General features: G+C 37.6%; 1 protein-coding gene across 1 annotated transcript in view; it reads left to right on the top strand.

Moving 5' to 3' along the window:
* Positions 1 to 3,830: 3,830 nt before the first annotated feature.
* Positions 3,831 to 22,446, top strand: part of LOC124156653 (WSCD family member AAEL009094-like) — a 42,152-nt gene continuing 23,536 nt past the window's right edge. The window contains exons 1-2 of the mRNA XM_046531312.1: positions 3,831 to 3,922; positions 4,005 to 4,260. Coding sequence (XP_046387268.1) covers positions 3,831 to 3,922; positions 4,005 to 4,260 — 348 coding nt within the window. The remainder of the gene's footprint in view (positions 3,923 to 4,004; positions 4,261 to 22,446) is intronic.

Here is a 22,446-nt window from a genome sequence, read left to right on the forward strand (position 1 = left end):
GTCCACATTGCACGCACAAGCGACAGCTATATTGGAAGTCTTCGGTGTCAGCTCTTGGGTACTTACCTACTTCATTGGATGATTTGAAATGATTTTCTCGTGGCCTGAGGCGGGCATTGGGGGCAGGGGTTAAATTCCCTTTATATTGCTTGAAAATTAATTACGGGGTGAAATTGTTAATCCTCCTTGCGAATGCCTACTTATTGTATCCTCTTGAGGCGTGGGACCTGTTATGGTCTCTATGGAAGGCCTGACACTTTTTGTCTGCCGTTTGTTACTTAAGGATCCTTTACTTTTCAATTAGCTAGATTAGTTGTAAGCATTATTTCCACTTTCAAGTAAAACTAGTGCAAGGCACGTAGGTTAAAATATGAAAAGAAATTTTTAAAGAAGAGCAACGTTTTTTGAGGGACTGAATATATAAAAAAATTCTACCCGTATGACAGAGTATCAAAATTATTTAATTCGAATGCAAAAAAACGTTGAGAGCATATTCCTCTGTAACACTCAATTTATACTTAATATTACTACAACGAATTTACGAAATACAATGAACTACATATAACTGCATTTTAATTGATAAATCATTACATGAAGCGAATAAACACCGCAAAAAGTATAGTTAGAAATTCCAGTTTCTGATCGAACTCATCGCTATTGGGATTCATGTGGAGCATTGAATATTCCTGTTACTTTTACATAAAAAAGTTTGATAATAGCAGTTCAATAAATACTATTAACATGGCACCCATCACTTTAATTAACAATTTAGAATGGCAATTTTTTTATTCCCGACACCCCCTTCTATCCAATATCTTTTACTGGTACCGTTATGTTGACGAAATCATCTGCTGCTGGACCGGAAGTGTCATACAATTAGATAACTTTCTGAATCTTTTGAATACCCAACATCATAATATAACATTCACAGTGGAAATAGAATCCAATAAACAAATAAACTTTCTTGATCTTTCCATAACCATAGTTGGTGACAAGCATGAATTTGGTTTACAGATAAAACCCTGCTATAGCGATACAATCGTTCCAAGTGACTCATGCCATCAGACCTCCCAAAAATAATCCTCATTTCATTCCATGTTACATAGATTGGTTAATCTACCGTTAAAAGCAGCACGCATTTCAATTGTGAACTTTCCAAAATTAAATCAATTGCAGTTTCAAATCGATATAGTGTAAACATTATTACTTACCAAAATGCTTCATAGAAAGTTGAAAACGCGAGCCATTTCACAGCTTTGCTCCTTTCCCCTCATCACAGAGAAATCTAAAAAAAATGGCGCCGGCTACTGTTTGTGGGGAATCTTTCCAACCGGCTTGCTCGCAAATTCCCCAAAAATAAATTCAATGTTTCTTTCTACATCCCCTACACTCTCGGTAAAGTGATGTGTCGTATCAAGGACAAAATAGATCCCATCCATCAATCTGGCATTTACGAAGTTAATTGTGAATCATGCAAAATGTGTTACATCGGTCAAACAGGCAGAAGTTTACCTATATATATATATATAAAACATGCAGTGCAGAGTTAAGTCTGTAGTGAACTTAATTAAAAAACCAGTGGGCTTTACTGACGGCTGATTTTGCGAGATCTGGTTAATGCTAACCATGACATTATACAGTTTTTACCAATAACAGTAATATCAGTAATAACATAACCAACCTTACCTGGATGTGGTTGAATGCTCTGGTAAGCTTCAAATCTGGTCTGCAAAACTGACTATAATTTTCAACCACCAATTGGTAAAATTAAAGGCAGTGTCATCTGGCATGTATCGTCAATCAGACATTTTATATCCATCCCTAAATCTTTCTTCTTTATTGCTGATAATATTCCCCAACGCCACACTGGACACTCTTGTAGCCAGAAATAATCAATGACATGTCATATGAATACTATTTGCAGCCGGATGTAATCCATTTTCAATGTTTTACTTTAAAGAATCATAAAAAAATATTCCCAAAAATCAGTTACAGTGAACATACCAAAGAACCTCCAGGCGCATTAATTCCATTTTGAAAATTCAAAAAATGTATTTTCCCGTATCACATGGGTGCCATATTGAATACTTGCATGGGCTCCACAGAAAGCAAGAAGGGGGCAATTTCTGAGGCTAGTTCTGTATATTTTTTTAGGATTTTTCAGATGACCCTTAAACCCATCAAAATCAGCTCTTTTAAAAATGAAAAATTTACGTTCTTTTTTAAAATTTTCAGCGGTATTTAGAGAAAACTTTGCAGTTACTACCCTATGGTCACTTATTCCTTGGACGGTGTTCACGTTTATTACCTGATGAGGTATACTTTTCGCTAATAAATCAATAAAAATCAGCGGGTATTGCAATGTTTCATAGTAAAGGTGCGTTTTTTGCAGTTGCCCAGTATCACAATCGCAATATCACGTTTTCATCAGGATTTCAACTTCGTCTACACTATTGCTGGAGTATTGAATGCTCGTTCGTATGTTCCTGCTGCTCGTTCATCTGCTCTAATCAGAGATCGTTCGTCATGCGTTCCAACGTCGCCCTGAAGAGCGTAAGTGAAGAGCTGCAGCTAGCTGATGCAGTGTTTTCGAAGTTATGTTTGGTTACGCGCGCTCCTTCGTAATTTTAGTCCGGAGTACTTTTAGGGTAAGAAAGCATTATGCTGATGAAGTAATGCTGCAATTCATGAAGAATTGGTGTTTCCATTGCTGGGTTGATCTTCTCACGTCGATAAAGTTAAATCTCAATATTACCAATGAAGTATACTTTGCCAGAATGATTACTATATTATACAAGGCACAAGCTGGCTATTTGCAGGAATTTTATACTTTTGCATCATAGGCGAATCTAGGGGGGGGTAAAGGGGGCACGTGCCCACTACAGACCCTTAAAAATATGCAAGATTTTTAATACGGTCCCATTACCTTTGCGTTCGTTTTGTATCACGAGGTATCCTTGTGCCCCCCCCACGAACAAAATCCTGGATACGGCCTTGCTTGTGCCCCCCCCCCAAAAAGAAATCCTGGATCCGCTCCAGCTGTGAAACTTCAATAGGTAACGATTATCCAATGTGAAGGTGAATGTGATCTACTTAATATGAATTTAAAATAAATTAGAATTTAAAATAAATTAGAATTTAAAATAAATTAGAATTTAAAATAAATTAGAATTTAAAATAAATTAGAATTTAAAATAAATTAGAATTTAAAATAAATTAGAATTTAAAATAAATTAGAATTTAAAATAAATTAGAATTTAAAATAAATTAGAATTTAAAATAAATTAGAATTTAAAATAAATTTTACTTTGTAAAATTATGTATAAATATGTAAAGATGAAGAAATTAGTCATTAAATCGCTCCCTTTTGAGCTGACGTTCCAAATTGCGCGAGTCTCGCCAGCGGAATTATTAGAATTATAGTTTATCTTTGAAATCAGGCATGTCGCACGTCCAGGTAATACCGAACCAAAAATTTGTCTTTCAATTTAGCTTTCAACTTCCGCGGGGCGGCCATTTTTGCCAAACGTGACCACTTTTTTTCTGTATTTCCCATTGTCATCTCTTTGGACAGCAATTGTTTCGGCGGCCATGAGAGGCGAATCGACGAGCATCGAGGCGACCATACCCAAGAACATATGACACGTGTGTTAGTGATTTTTTTTGTGGTCATATTTTCGAGAGACGATAAACGAGCTATCTTATTAAGAACGCCGTTCTCACAACCCAAAGCCTCAACCCACTTCCATAAAATAACGTATGGGTGGATAACGACACATATATCAATTCCCGATCACAGGTGGTGGCGTACTGTTTTTTACATTGTAGGTATGTATGTTGTCTCGGGGTTGGAGGTGGTGCCAATTCTCCGAATGATGCGATTGAGAGTGGTGGATTTGGTGGCCGAGGGCGAATCGATTTGGTGTTCTAGCTCTAATGGAACACGTTGTTGTGTTGCAGTTGGTGCTTTTGGGGGGCGGGTGGAGCGGCGGCAGGTGACATAGGGGCGAGGGGGCGGGGGGCGGCGGCTGCCCCTGCTGCTGCTGCTGCCACCAATCGGCGCAGCCCCTACACTACTCGGGACCGCGCCTCCTCGTGGCGGCTATAGTTCTCGCTTCGGCCGCTTACGGCCTCGCCGCGCTGCTGCTGGCCGCCGCGGAGCATCACCAGCCACCGCACCAACACCGCGTCGCGTGGCACCACCGGGCACCACCACCGGCCAGGCCCTCGCACCAGCCGGCACCACTGCAATCGCACCAGGTGAGCGCACCAAACAGAGTAATGAATGGTCTCACCGAGGAAGGAATTCATGCGGCCGTTGTCTGCGCGCATGCGCAAACCAACGCGATAAAGGACCACTTTTCGTCGGTGGGTGACGTCATCAGGGTGCTGTTCCATTGATTCGTGGGGGCTGATTGGTGGAAGGAGTCGCTCGCGAGAAAAGCGAAACGTGAGGCCGATATGCGATTTCAAGGAGAAGCGGAGAACCACTCGTAAGAGCTTGTGACGTCATCAACTCACCTGCGAAAGGATTAAGGCCGTCGCGCAACGGGTGGGCTGAAACCGAAACTGAAGGCCAGGAGATGCGGCTCCCATCACCAGCCACCTTCCTGCATAGGGAGTCATTTCTCGCTGTCATTCTCAGTGAGAGAATGCCTATTATTCAAAATGCATTGCACTCCTCAACGACTCCACTTCACTCATGTCTATTTTAAAGTTTATGCGCTTTTATAGTTTTTCCATAAAGATTAATGTCCAAAACTGGACTAGAAAATTACGAAGAAACATGTATAATCAAACATAACTTCTCAAGCTGTTTCTTTACTCAAATACTCCTTCTTTAAACGAACACAATCGGTCAAAATGTAATATTCTTGGATATTCTCTTTTTAAACAAACATATGAGTGCATCTTCAGTGTTCTTTACTTCCCCTCTCTAAATGACACTCCCAATAAAGCCAAAGCAAACTCATTGGTTACCACAACAAGCAGCATGAAAACAATCAAATATTAAAATTGTGTTATTAAATGAATTAACAAAATTAAATTAGCCCCATGGAAAAATGAAAGTGGAATTTCTTGAAACATTTCTTTGCTAGATGTAAGAACTAAAATTTACAAACCAAAGACGTAGGAGTGAAATAGGAACGGGGAAAGGGAGCAGAAGAAGAAGGAGCTTTAAAGAAAAGAGGAGAAAGACATATTAGGAAATGTTCTACCATGTAACTTTTGAATAGTCAAATTCTTCATATGAAACATACCAAACTGAGAAATATGTCTTGCACTTTTCTAATGTTTGCGTTTGTCTGTATGTGCTGTCCACGTCGCACAGTGGGCTAGAATCGAAAAAAGCTGGCCAAAAGTCGCTAGAGTCTAAAGAATTGGTAAATTAACGAAACTTTTTACAAATTGTGTATTGTAAAAATACAATTGAACTTATTTAGGATTATATAGGCCACAATATTGTTTAGAAGGGCGATAACAATTAAAATAGGCTAATGTGATGCGGGAAGCAAACTCTACAGGGGCATGCCTACCTTCTGCTAAGGAAATATCAAGGGAAAAATAGAATTTTTCTGCCGTTGTAGCTGTCAAATAGTTGTGCATAAGGTAAATTTTGAGTCCATAAGGTTAAATTTTGAGTTGAAACTTTTCTGGTATGTTTTTCCCGATATGTTCTGATCTTCTAACTTCCTCGTGTCGGGCTCCCAATGTCTCCTCGGAAAGCTGTCCAATAGGAAGAATGTCATGTTTCACAATTCCCGCTCCATGTATTAAAACTTTGTGAATAGTCCCCTCTCTATTTGCCAAGACCACATTATGTAAATCTTGACTAGTCACTTTCGTTGTATCCATAACTGAGCAACTACTCTGTGAACGTCATTCGGCAATTCGACTAGGAATACTGAAAGGAGACTGACTCGGCTAGAAATGAGCGAGCCAATCGCAGCAGGTCTACCAAACACGGTGTCCTGCGGTGAATCTGTAAAAATACGAATTAGTGACATAGAAAAGCGATTCTATGTAAAAAAAAACTATTCATTAAAAATTTTAATGAACGTACCGTAGGTAGCAGGAAGATATTTGTACACTACTTCAGGGAATTTGATTTCTTCCTCTAGCCATTTGCTATTATTAGCTCTAAAGTAGCTTTCCCTTCGCTGCGCCTTATTCCATTTCTCAAAATATCTTGCGAAAAAGTATGCTTGAAGGCACTTCGTCAAAATACCTTTTAAATTAGCATCTCCATTCAATCGATATTTTTCAATCAAAAAATCTATCACAACATTTTTTTTCTCACGTGCCGTGGTACTTTTTTCCTCCACAATTTTGTCATGAAGCTGTAACCGTCACTTTTCTACTCTCCATGGTTTCTAACAAATTTAGTATCAAACACTACTATATGAAATAAAAAAATATCAGGTAATTAGTTCCATCGACAGCCCAACTATCATCAGTCGTACATGGGTAGCAAAAAAAAATTGCGGACTCCAACTAGGAATCCATTTTAAAAATGAAAATTTTGCTTACCATTAGCACTGCTTCTCACCACAATGGAGAGTAAAATCGTTTTCGATGAATGAGGAGTACACTTATTGTAGTCACAAGCAACGGAGGCGGGTGCAAGGAGGCTTTGCTTCCCAGGTACAACTATATCCTCCTTTGAAGTGCTTCTAACTTTGACAGATCAATCCAGTGTTATAACACAGCACAGTCACTTACAGTGGATATTCACTCGACACTCTCTCTAGGACAACTGATGCATGTGGTAGGCAAAAAGAACCGGAAAACCCCTAGGGGCACTAACCGAGAATTCCATTTGTCGGAACAAGTGGCGGAAAGGGTCGGCAAGAGGCAAAAACGTGTAAAAAGCATAACTTGGGATAGCTACCGATGAATTAGGGGAAGTAGAAAAGAGTCATTACCGGCAAGGTTGTAAAACCAGCATTGTCGGGCCAGTAAGTACGGAGGGTCGCAAATCCTCAACCAGCCGGCGCGGGCGCCTGCCGCTGCACGTGCATGACCTTCCCTAAACCCCTCGACCGCAGCCTGCCCATGATGCTTGAGGGAAATCCGAAATTCTGGAAAAATCTTTTCAAACTCTGTAACTCTGCCCATAACTCTGCTGAGAAACCTCCCAATGACCTCCTAATCGTAGAATTGCCAGTCACCAATTTAGCAAGAAACTGTTATCTGCGCCAAGATGTACGTTGAATTTAGCCATTTATAGTATAATATGCTAAAATCAAGGTGATTATTATTCATAAAATATGTATTCAAGGGACTAATGTCATTGAACAAGCATTCCGTCGTCTTTATGCACGGATATCATATCCTTTCCTCGCGTGTGCGTGGACGTGAGTTTCCTCAGTTCTTTCTACTCGCAAATCTTAATTCCGGTTGGGCTAATCCCCCTAGAGTTTGACTACAACTGCGGTTGCTCAGTCGCGTCCGCGATCGTCTTCGTCGGCTCTTGATGCCGTGAGGGCAAAGGATGCAGGTGGCTTCATGTGCCAACCTTCCAAGTTTTCGCATACTACTAAAACGAAAGTACCGACAAAACTGTGGCGAAGGGGGATTGTGTTTGTATGGAGGCTAGAGTGTTGGCTTCCCAACATGTGGGCTCGGGTTCAAATGCAGGTGGAGGCAGTGAATTTTCAGAGACTGCCCGATTCCTACTCGAGTACTTTGTATCGATGGTAAGTCACATTCAAGCGTTTAAATTACAGAAAGTTTTGGTATGTGTTTGAAGTAATTATTAGTATTGTAAAACTAAGCGTCTGAATAAATGTAATTTTCGGTCAATCAGTAAGCGTCAGTTCTTAGGTAAGCGCAAACGTCTTCTTGAGGCAGAACGGTTGAGGCGGAATGGGGAAGTAATAAAAAAATGGAAAAAAAGAATAATGGGATGAAGAGACAACTATATGTTTATACTGCTGTGATTTTCAATAAAAATCATTTGAAGGCTGGGTCACCTGTTCCATTTGTAAGAAATTGGTTCACAACTCGTGTGCAGGAGTGGATAGCGAAGCAAATTATTCTGTACTTGAGAGTGAATGTTGTGATTAGGCTTAAAAAAGACTGTACTGCTCCAAAAAATTCATTCAAATTAAAAGACAAGTACATCCAAATAAAAAAAAGAACATTCACATTTATTTCAAATTCACTTTCAATTATTTCGTCCGATATTAATGCCATGCATCCAAGCCTTCAAGCTGTCTGGATTAAAATCGACGTTTTCTAATAAAAAAAACTTCATCATCACTTGACGAAGACATCTCGGCAACTTAGGACTACAACTTGTTTCCAGCGTGTTACGTGAAAGGCCGCAAAAAATGCCCGCGCTAGTAAAAGCCGGAAATGCTGGTTTTCAGGCGCTCGCAACCAGCGTTTTACGTGAACGCACCCTAAGAAATCCGGACGTAAAGAATAGTGCATTGGCCCTTCCGTGACTGTGCCTAGAAAACTTACGCGAATCTCACGGAGTATCTCAGGTAACACCAGCAGTAATTCATAAACTTTATGTTATATTTTAATATTTCCTGTAACCCAGCACAATGACTCTTTTTCAATGATATATTATCTTGTTTTATATAATTTAAAAATAAATTCTTGGCTTCATTTATGTTTCTACGTTGATTTTGTGCGAAATGGCAGGAATCTTTCATATTTTGCTACTGTAACTGCGTACATTGACTAACATGCTATGAAAAAATGAATACAAAAGGTGAGGCACGTCGAATTCACGTGGAAGTCACGTCACAAGGTCATGTGGAGTACTGGCGTAATTGAAATTAAAATATAATAAAATTTATAGCATTCAAATTTTATCCCTGCACTCATACAACAAACAAGTTTTTATTCCCGCCAACAAATGTGTGGGTTAACTCAGTTACCCCACCTATAACTGAATTTTTCAAAAACAATTTAATGTAAAAAAAATCGTTCGTCACCTAAATGACGACAAATTGGTTGAGGTCAAATACAAAAAAATATCAAAGGGACCAAAAATTTAATATAAAACAGTTATACAACATTACTATAATTTGGGGTAACTGAGCTACCCCGCACAGTCACGGAAGGGTTAACGACAGCTCACAACATCAACAGGTTGTCTTTTTTTGGCCCGCAGACAAACTGGAAGAATCAGCACTGATAGATTACTTGGACCTTCGCAGGTGTTCGCAACAATTGACTTGGAAACCAGAAACATATGATGCACGAATTGTAAATAAAAACAAATTCCAGAAGTATGTGAAGGTTATGAAGGCTGAAAACACTGCTATAACCACGGCTATAACATTATATAATCACTCAGATGACGAAATTAAAAATAATATTGATCATCACAAAATACTGACGTGCAATCGACATGTGTCCGAATTATGGATCGCTAGAAATAAGTATTTGACTCTCATATTAGACAAGGAAGGAAATTTTCATTCGCTAGTAGAATACGTTATCAGTCGGAAGTAAATCAATAATAATAACGCAACGGGAAAAAATATTTTCTCAATGAAATAAAACGAAAGAAAAGTTGAAGTTACATCCCTTGGGCATGATAGAGAAACGCGAATATATACCGGAACGCCAACAATTCACCAACCTCCAACCTTAAGCCTCATTTAATTAGCAATTTAGAGGCTATCGCTAACTTATATCATTCTTAGATTGCCGTAGCGCACACAAAAAGCTTAGAACAATTGCACCATTACTCGCGAATCTGAATCAAAACTCATATCATATCATTCGTCACACGATTTTTTACCTCCGTATGCTCACTCAAGAGAAACAAATGCCTGCCTGAGGCGACGGCAACCGTAATACCAACACTGAAATATTGAATATGCACCTAATTATTTCTCTCGACGTATTTTGGATATTAACACACCGCAGTAAACAAAGTAAATCTCCGTTCCGACAAATATGTTTGGCACAATCACTTCACAATACAGAAAATGTCATCAACCTCACGAAAATGCAATTGGAAAACGAGCGAAGTAGTGCACACTAACCTCAAATATCTACTTTAGAAAACACCGCAATACACTATTTCACGCACAGAAGTAATCATAAGTTAAATTTACATATGGCACCCATACACATGAGGTTAAATTGAAACAATAATCGTAATAATTAAACACGAATAGTTCAATGCAGTGCAAGGCTTAAAATACGCAAAATACAAACCGACAGGAACTCTGGAAGCCAGAAAGTCATTGGAGCTCACGAAAAAATCATTTGCAACTAAATAAATCAACGAAAGAAAGATAAATATGCAATAACACGATATATTCTACGCTCTTACCTTCGAGAACAACATCTATTTACAAACAAACGAAATATATGCGGCGCGTAACCAAGGACAATAATAGCAGTAAGTGAAGCTCAATTTCTCTGAAGGAGCAGAAGTGGCGCCGCTCAATTTGTTAAGAAACTTTTGCAAACCACTGTAAGTACTATCATTTGCAAAAGTCTTGCAACAAATCGAGCGGCGCCACTGTCGCTCCATTGTCGATTTCTGGCCACCACTAAGTTTGAATGATCACTATCTAGGTATGAATCTTCATGGTAGCTCGGGAACGACTCACGAACGGGTCATCGCGACACGGGAGTGAGACGTAGGAAATCATTACGATGTTCAGTTGAGTAAACGAGCGTAGATGTTGTTAAGTCGTCGCGGCGTTTGAGATTATTTTTGTACCCGTAGTTGACTGGAGTAGATAATTGAAAATATTTACCCGTTAAAAGAGTGGGTACCTATGACGCCTGGCTTCCAATGGTAAACCCCATAAGGCCGGCTGGGGCGATTTCGCCATTAGGAACACAGAAATCAACTCGCTCGTAACCCTTTTTTTTAGGGATTCAACGTCGTTCAGGAGACTTCATATTAAGTTGTCGAAATATTTGTTCGATATAGAAGAATTAATAAATGAAAAAAAAATTAACTGGCAATTTTCCGGAAAAAACACGACTCTGTCGTCTCCACCATATTTAATTGATTGGCATTAAATAGTTCTTTACGTAGGTTGAAGCTGATAAAGATAGATCCATGAGCTTTCTTCTTCATTAATTATCACTTTGTTAATTGGATAAATATATTTACACCGTTGGAAATGTTTCTTCGGAAAAAAATGGAATTTTGATTGCCAAAAAAAATCGCTAGGCCTCATCGTTGCTAGCAGAATGTGTCTCTATTTTTACTGTTTACATATCTAGGAGAGGCTTACATTTTTACGATAGCACTAACATATTTAGTGATCATGTCGCATTAATCTTCTTTTTGTTATAATAAATTAGTTATTGTTTCGATTTTAATATTTCGGCCACTATTATATTATTAAGGAAAACCAACGTAAAGAGTGACTTAATAGTACGACTTTTCCCTATCCACGAATGCCTCCAATGGTAAGGTTTCCAATAACAACAACGGACTGAGATTAAATTGAAAGTCAATTTAAACCAATATTCGCCCTTTTTTAGGGAGGGAAATACTTATTTGCGCATCTATTAGGGAGGTAAAATACTTTGCGCATAATTTAGCCGCTCCCTCAGCTCTTACCGCTGAATCGGGTGCTCCCGGGCCGTAGTTTTGGCCAGCTAATAGGTCCTGCACCTCGTCTTGCCCTACATCTTTATCGCAACTTTACCAGCCAGGGACGAGGAAGTAGGTTACCTGGAGTAAAACTTGCAGGCCGTAAGTGATTCTCACGTACTTCCAAAATAGTGTAAATAGGGCAAATTTGTAGCACTATCATATACATGTTGATGCCACAATTTGCTTGAAGAAAGTACGCACTAGATACGATAAATACCTCAAGATAAGCCTTTCCTATATTTAAAAATAAGCACCGTGGTGCGTGCGCGATCAAGGATTACCATTACATAGGTTATTCCTAGGATTGTACTTACTAGATCAGCTAATCTCACATTCTGCCCCTTTCCAACAAAATTACTGTACTAAAAAAACACTGATTGTAGAATACTGAAGCCTAAAGTTTGAAATTAAAATTCTTCACTTAATTTATATCTTTCTCTATCTCTAAGAAAAGTTTCCGTCACTGCTCATTTACGAAACGAAAAAGGGTAAAATTGTTCTGAAAAACTTTACTGGAGAAATTAACTTGGTAGGAAATGGCGACAAGTTGATGACAAATAGGCAGCATACTACATAGACGGACAGCATAATCGCTGCAAAATATCATTCATAATTTTCTTTTTAATCAGATAAAATTGATCTATTTAAGAAATTACGTATATGGAATCTTAGATTATTACGATAGTTCTCATTCCAAAGTGTTGAGCAGTTACGGACCTGTTAAGGAAACCTACTAAAGCACTAGGAATTACATTCACCAGTGATTCTGATTTGAGTTCCTTCAAGAAAACGCAATTAATTCGTCCTACCGCGTTAACTACTCATGATTCCCGTCGCACGGTCATTTAAATTAGAAATTGTTGCAAAAAATGCTCAAATTCAACAGCTGGTACCCTCTTAACATAACTTTCAAAAATAAAAAAACTTTAAAATAAAATACGACTGTGCGGAGGATAAAAAAATTTCGGCCACGGGAAGGACTCGAACGCGGGACCCTCCGATCAAAAGTTCGGATGATTATCCACTGAGCTATTTCTAGCTCAAGGTCATCTTGCGGTAATTTTGATTATTATTTGACACTGAGCTCCTTCATGTGCTTCTCCTACGGCTTCTCACTTGAACGAATTTGATCAAAATAATCACTTTCTCGGTATATTAGTCTTTTATTCGTTTATATGATTATAACTTGAGCACGGAGGCTTTCGCATACTCTTATGTTTCGGCTGGTTAGTATATACAATAGGAATATAATGATGTTGTCGCCTGCGACTTCGGTATGGTATCGTCTTTTTAAGTTATTATTATTTGTTATTATGTTTCAAACTCGGTATTTGTATTTCTAATGAAGCAAGCGTATACATTCATTACAAACAGAAATTCTGTTAGGATAGGCTTATGTCCTTATTACTCGGCTTGAAAGGTTTTATGAAATGTGCTGCAGTTCCACTGATGCCTTAAACATAAAACGTATTGCCAACAAACACATTTCCTAATACAATGTAACCTACTTAATGCAAGTAGATAATTCAATTAATAATCCTAAGTAAGTATCCTACATTATCCCGAATTCATCAGTGTGTATGTAAATGATTGCATCTGAATAAGATAACTTAATCATCAACGACATAGCAGCTTAGAGTTATTATTCGCATTCATACTAATTCAGTAGTAGAACATATTATCAAACAATACCTGTTGAAATCCGACAATCATTAAAAATGGGACTTTTAGCAGGAATTAAGTTTTCCACGTCATACTTCGAATAAGTGGAAAGGAATACATCTATACCGATTGACGGACGTCTCTTAACGGAGAACTCTGTTATTACTTACGCAGCGATTAATGCCGATCAGCTTAACTAATTCATATTTTACGTGTATGCTCAGATATTTATATGACGAAACACTGGGAATTTCAAAGCTGCCTCGTATCATAAGTCGTAGATATTGTATTAAAACATCAACCCGAGTCGATAGATGTAAACAAAACTCTGCCATGTTCACAGTGAACGACTCGTGATTTCCAGCTCTCTGAAAAGAGCTGAGATCACACAAAAAGAGCCAAGCTATCAACTTTTTAAAATCTCTCCGAGGAATTACCTTCGATCTTTCCTACTGCATTAAATGCTACAATGTGTTTGGGGGAATATCATGAACATTAATTTCACTTAAATGGAAGCGGTCAAATCCCGAGACTGAAAAGGATGACAAAATACCTCACCCACCCAATGACCCGTTCTCCATGCATTGAACCATGAAGACTAGTATTGGATTGTTGTATACACCCGAAAACCATAGAATTTCCGGGCACAATCTTTGTGGAGCGAAAGTGGCGCCGCTCGATTTGTTGCAAGACTTTTGCAAATGATAGTATATATAAACGATAATTACCGTTAAACATAAAATTTCATGGAAAATCAACACAGTTTTTGAAAAATTATAAAAATATTAATTTACTAGTAAAATCAAACAAAAACTGTCTCTATTCATTTAATGAAGATCAACTTTATGGATAAAAATACTTTGAAACCAATATTCTTAACAACGACTCCGTAATGTAGCCACAAATTTAGCTATTTTCAACGGAAAAAATCAGGTCACTAAAATCTCTCTGACATGCTCTACTTTGACCAGCTGTAAAAATTATATTAACGCATTCTATGCTCTGTATGGCACCCTATCTTAAAGAGTACATGCTTAATAATAAATATCAACTGTTTTTGGTTGATTTGCGCTAACTTCATTATTCGCCTTTTGGCCAGCTTTTTTCGGTTTTGGCCCACTGTACGTCGGTGGAGCCGTGGGGAAAAACGCGATTATTCTTTGTTGTTGCAATTATTAGCTGATTTCTTCCCTATCAGTGAATTACGCCAAAAGCAGAGCGTAGAAAAGGAACTCGAACGTCGTTCTTTGTCAAATACCTTACTTATAACTACTGTCTCTAAATAAAAGCAACATACCCGAGTGTGAGGAGCTCTAGCGTCTAAACGAAGCAATCGATTTCAATGCAATTGGAAGAGCACACGAAAGAAAATTTGTTTCTCCGATGGAGCATTCAATATTTTTTCTAATCTTCCCCTATATACTATTTCCTGTACTTAATTTTTTCTCAGAAAATTACCTGTTTTTTTGCTCTTAAAATCAAGTTTTTCAACGTTGAGCCCTTGGTATTACCGCAGTTTTCGTTCCCGTAACTTGCAATTTTGATATGAAGAAGCCACATAAGTGAAAAGTGACATGAAAACAAGTTGTTTATTCCGCTAAAATTAACGGAGTTGTTGTGAACAACGCAAACCACTATAAAATATGAAATGAAGTCCACCAATCAAACATTTTGTTCATGACGAGATGAAGAAGACGACCATAGGGTGCTCTCCTATTATTTTTTTATTCATACCTAAATCGAAAGATTATTACTACTGGAGTACGTATTTCACGCTTTTAAAATTTAAATGACGATATCTATTTTTCGCGATTAAATGAAAAGTGAAAATTTTCAAGCGAGCGAAAACGCGACGCGTAAGTATGAATGCCGGGAAATCTCTCCGTATGACGTGTTTCTCGTTACCGCTGCCGCCCTGTGAGGTGACCTTGAAGGATTCTTGAGCGCTGATACGACGCAGAATGCTAGTAGGTACCAGAGTACCCTGCTAGCAGGTAGCGCTTGGCTTAAATGAGGATTATTAATACCTTATCAAACGAAGGAAACTTTCCGATATTAGCCAGTTTGAATAAGTGATTATTAAGACATGTTTCCCTGAGCTCTGCGCCTCATGCATGCATTGGTAACCTCAGGCGATGTATAACTCCTATCCTCTCGTGTAGAAACAAGATCCCTGTGACGTCACGTGGAGTGGCATCGCATGGGCGCCAATTTGGCCTTTTCTCAAATGACGATAAAAATGGACCAATGCCATTCATCTAAACCGGTAAATCTAAAACGAAATAATTTGTATATTATGAATACACTAATGGTGTGTAACGAATCGCAATCAATGCCTTTCGTTTTCTTTGATGAAGGGAACTACCCTATTCCGCCGTTTTATAGTTTTTAGCATAGTGTTCGTCTTTACTCTTTCGACCGCAGAAGATAAAAGTTTACGTTTAAACAATGTTTAATGATTTATTGTTAAATTCGAATAAACAATGAGTAAATTAATTTATTACACGGCTTTGTGGAGCTTCGGCATTTCATAAAAATGGTTTAAGTACAGAAATGTAAGTGTAAATGTAAGTGCGCAAATAGTATTCGTATATTTCATGATGCTCAGTCAAAATTTAGTAAACTCGAAGTATACTTTGACGAAAATTGCGTGTTACCGAGTAAAAAAATGACATTCAAGAAGTTTGCTAATGGTGGTCTACAGCATTTTGATTTTATTAATACCGCTTGAAATCAAAATTTCTACTGTGATAATGAAAGTAGAAACAGATTTTAGTATGTCGGTCATATTGCATAAAAACTTATGTAGCGAACATCGACTATCATGCGGTGATAACCTTTCAGATTATCGTGAACATCATTTACTATTCAAAAATATTTAACTTAACGTAATTTAATAGAACACAAATTGTAATTCCGCATATCAAAAGTATTTTTTGCATGCCACCATTTGTATGCTGGAATGTATTGGCATGAGCTAATACCACAAGCAGCAGTGATCATGGGCTAAAATCGCAACATATAGATAACGACAGGGAATATTCGATGCGTTCCACAGCCGCAGAAGCGAGCACAAGCTGACTGCCCGCTAAGCATTGGCGTCAGTGTTCTGATCCGGAGTGGAGTTCTCGCAGGAAATGCTCCGCTCCGGAGTGGAACACCTCGGACTCCGATTGTCGTCGCTCCATTAGCGAGTGGAGCGCCGCGCAACTGAACTGCTCCGCTCCGACAATGGAGCACAGCCACAGCCACCTAGAGAGAAGGCTTGTTCACAGGCGTGTGACGTCACTCATTGTAGTGCTACCGCCAGAGAGAGCATGGCAGAATGGAAGTAGTCGTGGTTCTGTCTGCGACGGTGGTTTAGCCGCCGTAATGAAAGGATAATTGATACCTAATTTACTCAGTCAATAAGAAAATAGTCAGCGGGTTCCGAGAAAATACTGACACGCATTAAAAAAATATTTTTCAATCTGAAGTTATTCGTTAATATTACGTGTAATCCACGTACCATATAACTTCGCCGCTCTCCAGAAAAAAATCTATTTATAACTGATTCATCAATTGTCGTTGTGACTAGAAGTACTACATAACAAGATTAAAATCTGAAATAACTATCTAGAAAAGGCTCTTTGTATCCAAAGAGAATTTATTCTTCTACACAAAAGCGTCTCGAAATCCGAAAGCATTAAGTGGTGATGTCAAGTATTTGATTAAACCTGGTTGCAGTCCATATACTTTCCTTGGATAAATAATTTCTTTCTGGCAGAGTAAAAGGTGTTCACATAAGGTCCCAAATGGATCTATTAACTTTGAGTAAATTCTTATTTATTTTGACACTGAATTAGATATGCCCATGGGCTATGGAAATCTTACCTTAGAGCCTGACGAAATAAGATTTTCAATGATAGGTACTTGTGAAATATAAGATCGTTGACACATCTGATATTATTACGCTCGAATACATCAAAATGCCTGCCAAAATTTACGTGTAGTCCAGCCTTAGCTAATAAAACGTACTCGTCCTAGGCGCTTAAGTATTTGAAAAATTATTTGGGATGAGAAAAAGTTTCAATGTCACTTCAGTAGATGTATGAATCTAATAAAAAATCTGAAAGTCCTGCCAAATCACCAGCATAAACATTTGTATAAAGAACACGACATCTCTTAAATCACACCTCAGATCTTACTTTACATGCATGAAATAATCACCACAAGGAATTTTGGTGGCAGGAAAGAAAAAAAACACAGAAATAAAATATAATTATTTTGTATTTTCATTAGTCAATCACAATAATACCTGCAATTTTCTCTTATTGCCATGAACTAATTTGATGAAAAAATACTGGTAATCTCTTTTGAACAAAAATTATTTAAAAGAGCACTGGCAGAAGTCACAATAACTATCTTCAATAGTTTTTTCCGACGAATGTCCATTGTCACATTATTAAACTTATATCCACTTATAAAAAACAAATCCACCATAGTCCTATATGTCACTTCAACCACTATGTTATTCTGCCTTCTAGATGATAGTTCGGTAATTATGAAGAAATGGCACCCTCCTCACCATCTGGGCACCTTTAATTCAACACGAATTATCTTCCCCATCTTCTCTGGCAAGGCCATAGATTCTTTCCTGATGTCACTCGCTGTGAAGTGAAGCTCACACCACTAAAATTAATAAATGAGAAAATACCAAATAAATTACTACGTAGTTATTTCATTCCCAATTTTAGGCATTTCTGCATGAGAAATATATCTAATGACAAGGCCAGTGAATATAGGAGACCATTATACACCTTGACGATTTTTTATCTAAAACTAGACCATAAGTTAATTTTAGATGATGAAAGCCGGGCACAGATAAATTACGTAATTCTTCGTTAAAACTTTCGCGGGTGCTCGTCATGTTGAATTAAAACTTTTGGGCTATGTCGCCGCGTCAGATTTTGGGTGGCCCCAACGTTTCCCGACCGATGCTGGTCGCTTTCTCAAGGGAATCTGAAGAGGTGGGATTTAAAATTGGTATATATAGGTATACGTGTCAGGTTCAGATTCCCTTGAGAAAGCGACCAGCATCGGTCGGGAAACGTTGGGGCCACCCAAAATCTGACGCGGCGACATAGCCCAAAAGTTTTAATTCAACATGACGAGCACCCGCGAAAGTTTTAACGAAGAATTCCGAATAAACTTCCACGAAAACAGTACAATGGATATAATCCGAGGAATTTGCGGATGTTTGATCAATTGTAAGTACTGGCAAATCTGAAATATTATCCCTCCCAAAAATAAGATAAGTATACGACAGAAACCACAGGCTTTAATAAGCAGTAAATGTACTTTTCATGAGAGTTGCATCATCGATAACAGCTTCATTAAAAGAAATCATTAAAAGAGGTATTAAGATGGAAAACGATTCACATTTTTCCAACGTATATAATGAACACACACATGAAATCTACATTTCCAGAATGATTACACAATTCTATCGAAACTGAAATTATTTATACGATCAATGCAAAATAATCTCATTAAAAATAAATTTTAAGTTCACACAATTGAACATTTATATTAAAATAGATTCAATTTAGTAAGAGAGAATGATGAGAGCCGTCGTTCATCTTGCATTTTCTCAGTGTTACTTCATTCCTCCACTGCGAATGACATTGACCACTGGAACAACAGAACCTGTAATTTAAAATATGTATATATTTTGGAGCTTTGGCACACCAAAAAAAGGAATCGTACAGCTATTTCATCGCTTCTCAGGATCCTTGGGGACTCTAAAAAGCGAAATCCCCGAAGTCTTGTGGCCATAACTAGTGGTGCAACGCGGTACCACACACGTCCACGGAATTTTCCTTTTTTCAGTAAATCTACAATATATGTCCACGAAATATTAATGTAGAACAATAAGGAAATAATACAGAAAATTAACATACGAAAATAAATTAAAAATAAATCTTAATTAATAACAAAAATCACCATTTCCACTCACCTGTAGCACGCACACAACGATAAGTAAATGGACTTACCCACTAATGCTTGCCCTCCAGAGTACGTGGCGCCGCCCCGGCAAACGTGCGGCAGGTTGAGGAAACGACTTCAATAAAAGACCATGGGTTCCCAATGGAGTGGGATAGGGAGTGACATAGGGCTGGTCATAAGTAGTACTTTGCGTGAGTCTCGGCGGTCGAGATGAGACTTTGATTCGTCGGCATTGTCGGGCCGAGAGTCTCGGTAGATTGATAGAGTTTACTAAGGCATCCCTTTTGAATTTTACGGATTTACTCGCACTATAAAAATACTTTATTTACTCTCTGCATCCATTTTTAAAGAGTGTGCATGATGCTAATAGAGTTCCAAACAAGAGGTCTGGAAAAAATCCATTTCCTTTTCCTGACCTCAATATTTAATATAAAATTTGAATCTTGAAGTGTTGGTCTTTAAATTGAATTGTAAATGATGCCGACGTTTCCGTTTATTTACAAATCATTATCAGGGCTTAAAATGAAATTGAGCACATAATTTTGATGCATGTTAAAGGGTTACATCAATGTTTCTTATTATCGCAATACTAGCTGACCCAAAAAAGGTTGTTTTGCCACATAAATTATTTCTAGTGAATATTTTGGTGATCAAATAAAAGTAACTGATTTATTGTGGGTATGCGGGGATCAAAGAGGAATGGCGCACGGTGAAAGATGACGACGTATGAAAATCACAAAACACCAAACACTCATTTTTTTATTCAATGCTTTTTTATTATTTTAATCGATTACTTTTAAATTACATCCCTTTAACAAATTATGACTGTTAAAAAAAGAAATATTATCAGTATCTTAGTTCAATGGAGTGTACGATATTTTTAGTGAGTCCATCTGTGGCCAACAAAGCAAACTTGGGCCGTATTCTGTATTTCGTCGGTGCCGCACCGGTCGGTTTCCCTTTCAAGCCCACCGACTGGACATCAAACCGTACCGACAACGGATTCCGCACCGACGACGGCACTTTCAGCGATTCTGTAAGGTCGTCGGTTTCAAACCAGTCGGTACGGTTCCTCTTCCTTCCCAAACAGGGAAAATCCGAATATATCCGAAGTTAAAAGTCATCTAACGTGTTACCACCAATGAAAGAAGGGTAAAAACAAGTGAAGACTCATTGGCACAGTTTGTTGTCGTCGTTTTAAATCTTTTTATTTGCGGAAATTACGACTTATTGCTAGATTAAGATAAACGATATTGGATAAGTTGTTAACAATGTGTGGTAGTAATGCTGTACCTACAGAATCGAAGGAAACAATATTACAACATCACAATATAGTTTGTATGTGATGGAGATTGTTGTTGCTGGAATGAATTATTGAAATTATCCTTGAGATCGTAGTTTCTTTTTTTAAATATTGGTTCCGTATAATGCTATTTATTCATTATTTGGTTATATAGTTGTCATTATGTAAGTTCCGTCTAAATGTTATCAACGGAAGGTTATGCCATTGGCACCGTAGCAGACGAAAATAACATACCATGGAACGTGAACGTAGGATTCAAATGCAAATGTAAATGTTATATATGAGGAACAAGTTAGGAAATTGTTATAAAAATATGGAGCTGGGTGTAATTAAAAGAAGTGTAATGACGAGGAAGTAAATAAATTGTGATTGGGTGAAATACATATATGTATAAGTTGCGCATTCCAAGTGAGAGAAAATGATAATATTGACTGTCGTCAAGGGGACAGTATGCCAAAAACGGTAAAATTTCATACTTTTTATGCATTGATTTACAAATTTCACCGAGAGTCACGTGGAAAACGGAAATCGACTGAAGAATAAAAATATTTCTTAAATTTATATTTATTTCTAAAATTTAAAATTCTTTTTCTTTCCAATGATTTACGTCTAAACTAAATGCGACTACTGTCACTAATATACAAAAGAAAAAAGGTCTGGATTCATTACGAACGAACTTTACATGTATTTCTTATGGAAATGAATCAGAGCCCTGGAGAAGAATGAAAAATAGTTTAAAACATATTCTCAGTCCTACTGTGCAAACACACTAAATTGCATAGGAATCGGTCTGGCCGTTATGGAGGAGTTTGGAAACAAAAAACCGTGACACGAGAATGTTAAATCATAATATAGCGGCAATTCGATTGACTGACTGACTCATTGATACGAATTCGCACCCCAAACTGTGATAGGTGTGGATATTTGGCTTATTGGACGTAAAAGTAAAAAAAAAATCATCCGGAGGAAAAATCTTAAAACTTAAAAAAGTCGATTAGTTTTCCAGATGTATCGACTTGAATTAACATGGGAGCCTTATGGGACTAAAACTTTTCCGCTTTTATTTTGTACTTTTAAACGTCTGAGGAACATGATATTCAATGGACATAAACTAGATTTTTTGGTTGATTTTTTGGTATGAATGTCATTGCGATATATTGATATTTAGTATTTTTTATTATTTTTAAACGCTTCCAATGCTTTTCTTATGGGAATACTTTAGGATTTTTTTTGACCAACTAGCAATAATCGATCGACAAATTCCTTGAAATATAAGGTGGAGGATTTTTTGGCTATCTTGGGATTTTCGTATATTGAAACAATTCGTGGAATAAACGATTCCACCTTTACATTGTCGTGATGGGCGAATTTTCAAACTCGGATTTTCGGCCTCTAGACATGTGCCATATGAAAATTTGGAATCTCCGTGCAAAACCGTGTAGGGTGCGAAGCATATCTACCCCACTTTCCCCGTAACCCTCTTGGTTGATTCACAATTAAATTACGAAAAATATCCTGCACGTGAAAAATCATTGTCGCCATTTTTTGTGGCGCATACAATCTTGAATATCTTAGCAACCATTCAAGCTATACGAATGAAATTTTCAGGATAATACTTTTATCAAAAAGGTCAACTTTTTCAATGATGGCCATTTCAGTCGATTGATTCATGTGCGAGTTATATCGATACCAATCTCCTTGAATACGCTTTATTCGCTAATGACTTTGCTGTTAAGCAAGTTTTGAATATGAAGGTCATATATAATACAACTACTAATGTGTTTTATCCGACGAAAGTTAAATCAAGGGAATCGAATGATTAGAACCGTATTAATGATCGATCAAAGTGTGGATTCGATAGAGCCCTTTTTCAGACTTATTTATATAGTTACGG

Source organism: Ischnura elegans, chromosome 3 (assembly GCF_921293095.1).
Source record: "Ischnura elegans chromosome 3, ioIscEleg1.1, whole genome shotgun sequence".
Classification (NCBI taxonomy): domain Eukaryota; kingdom Metazoa; phylum Arthropoda; class Insecta; order Odonata; family Coenagrionidae; genus Ischnura; species Ischnura elegans.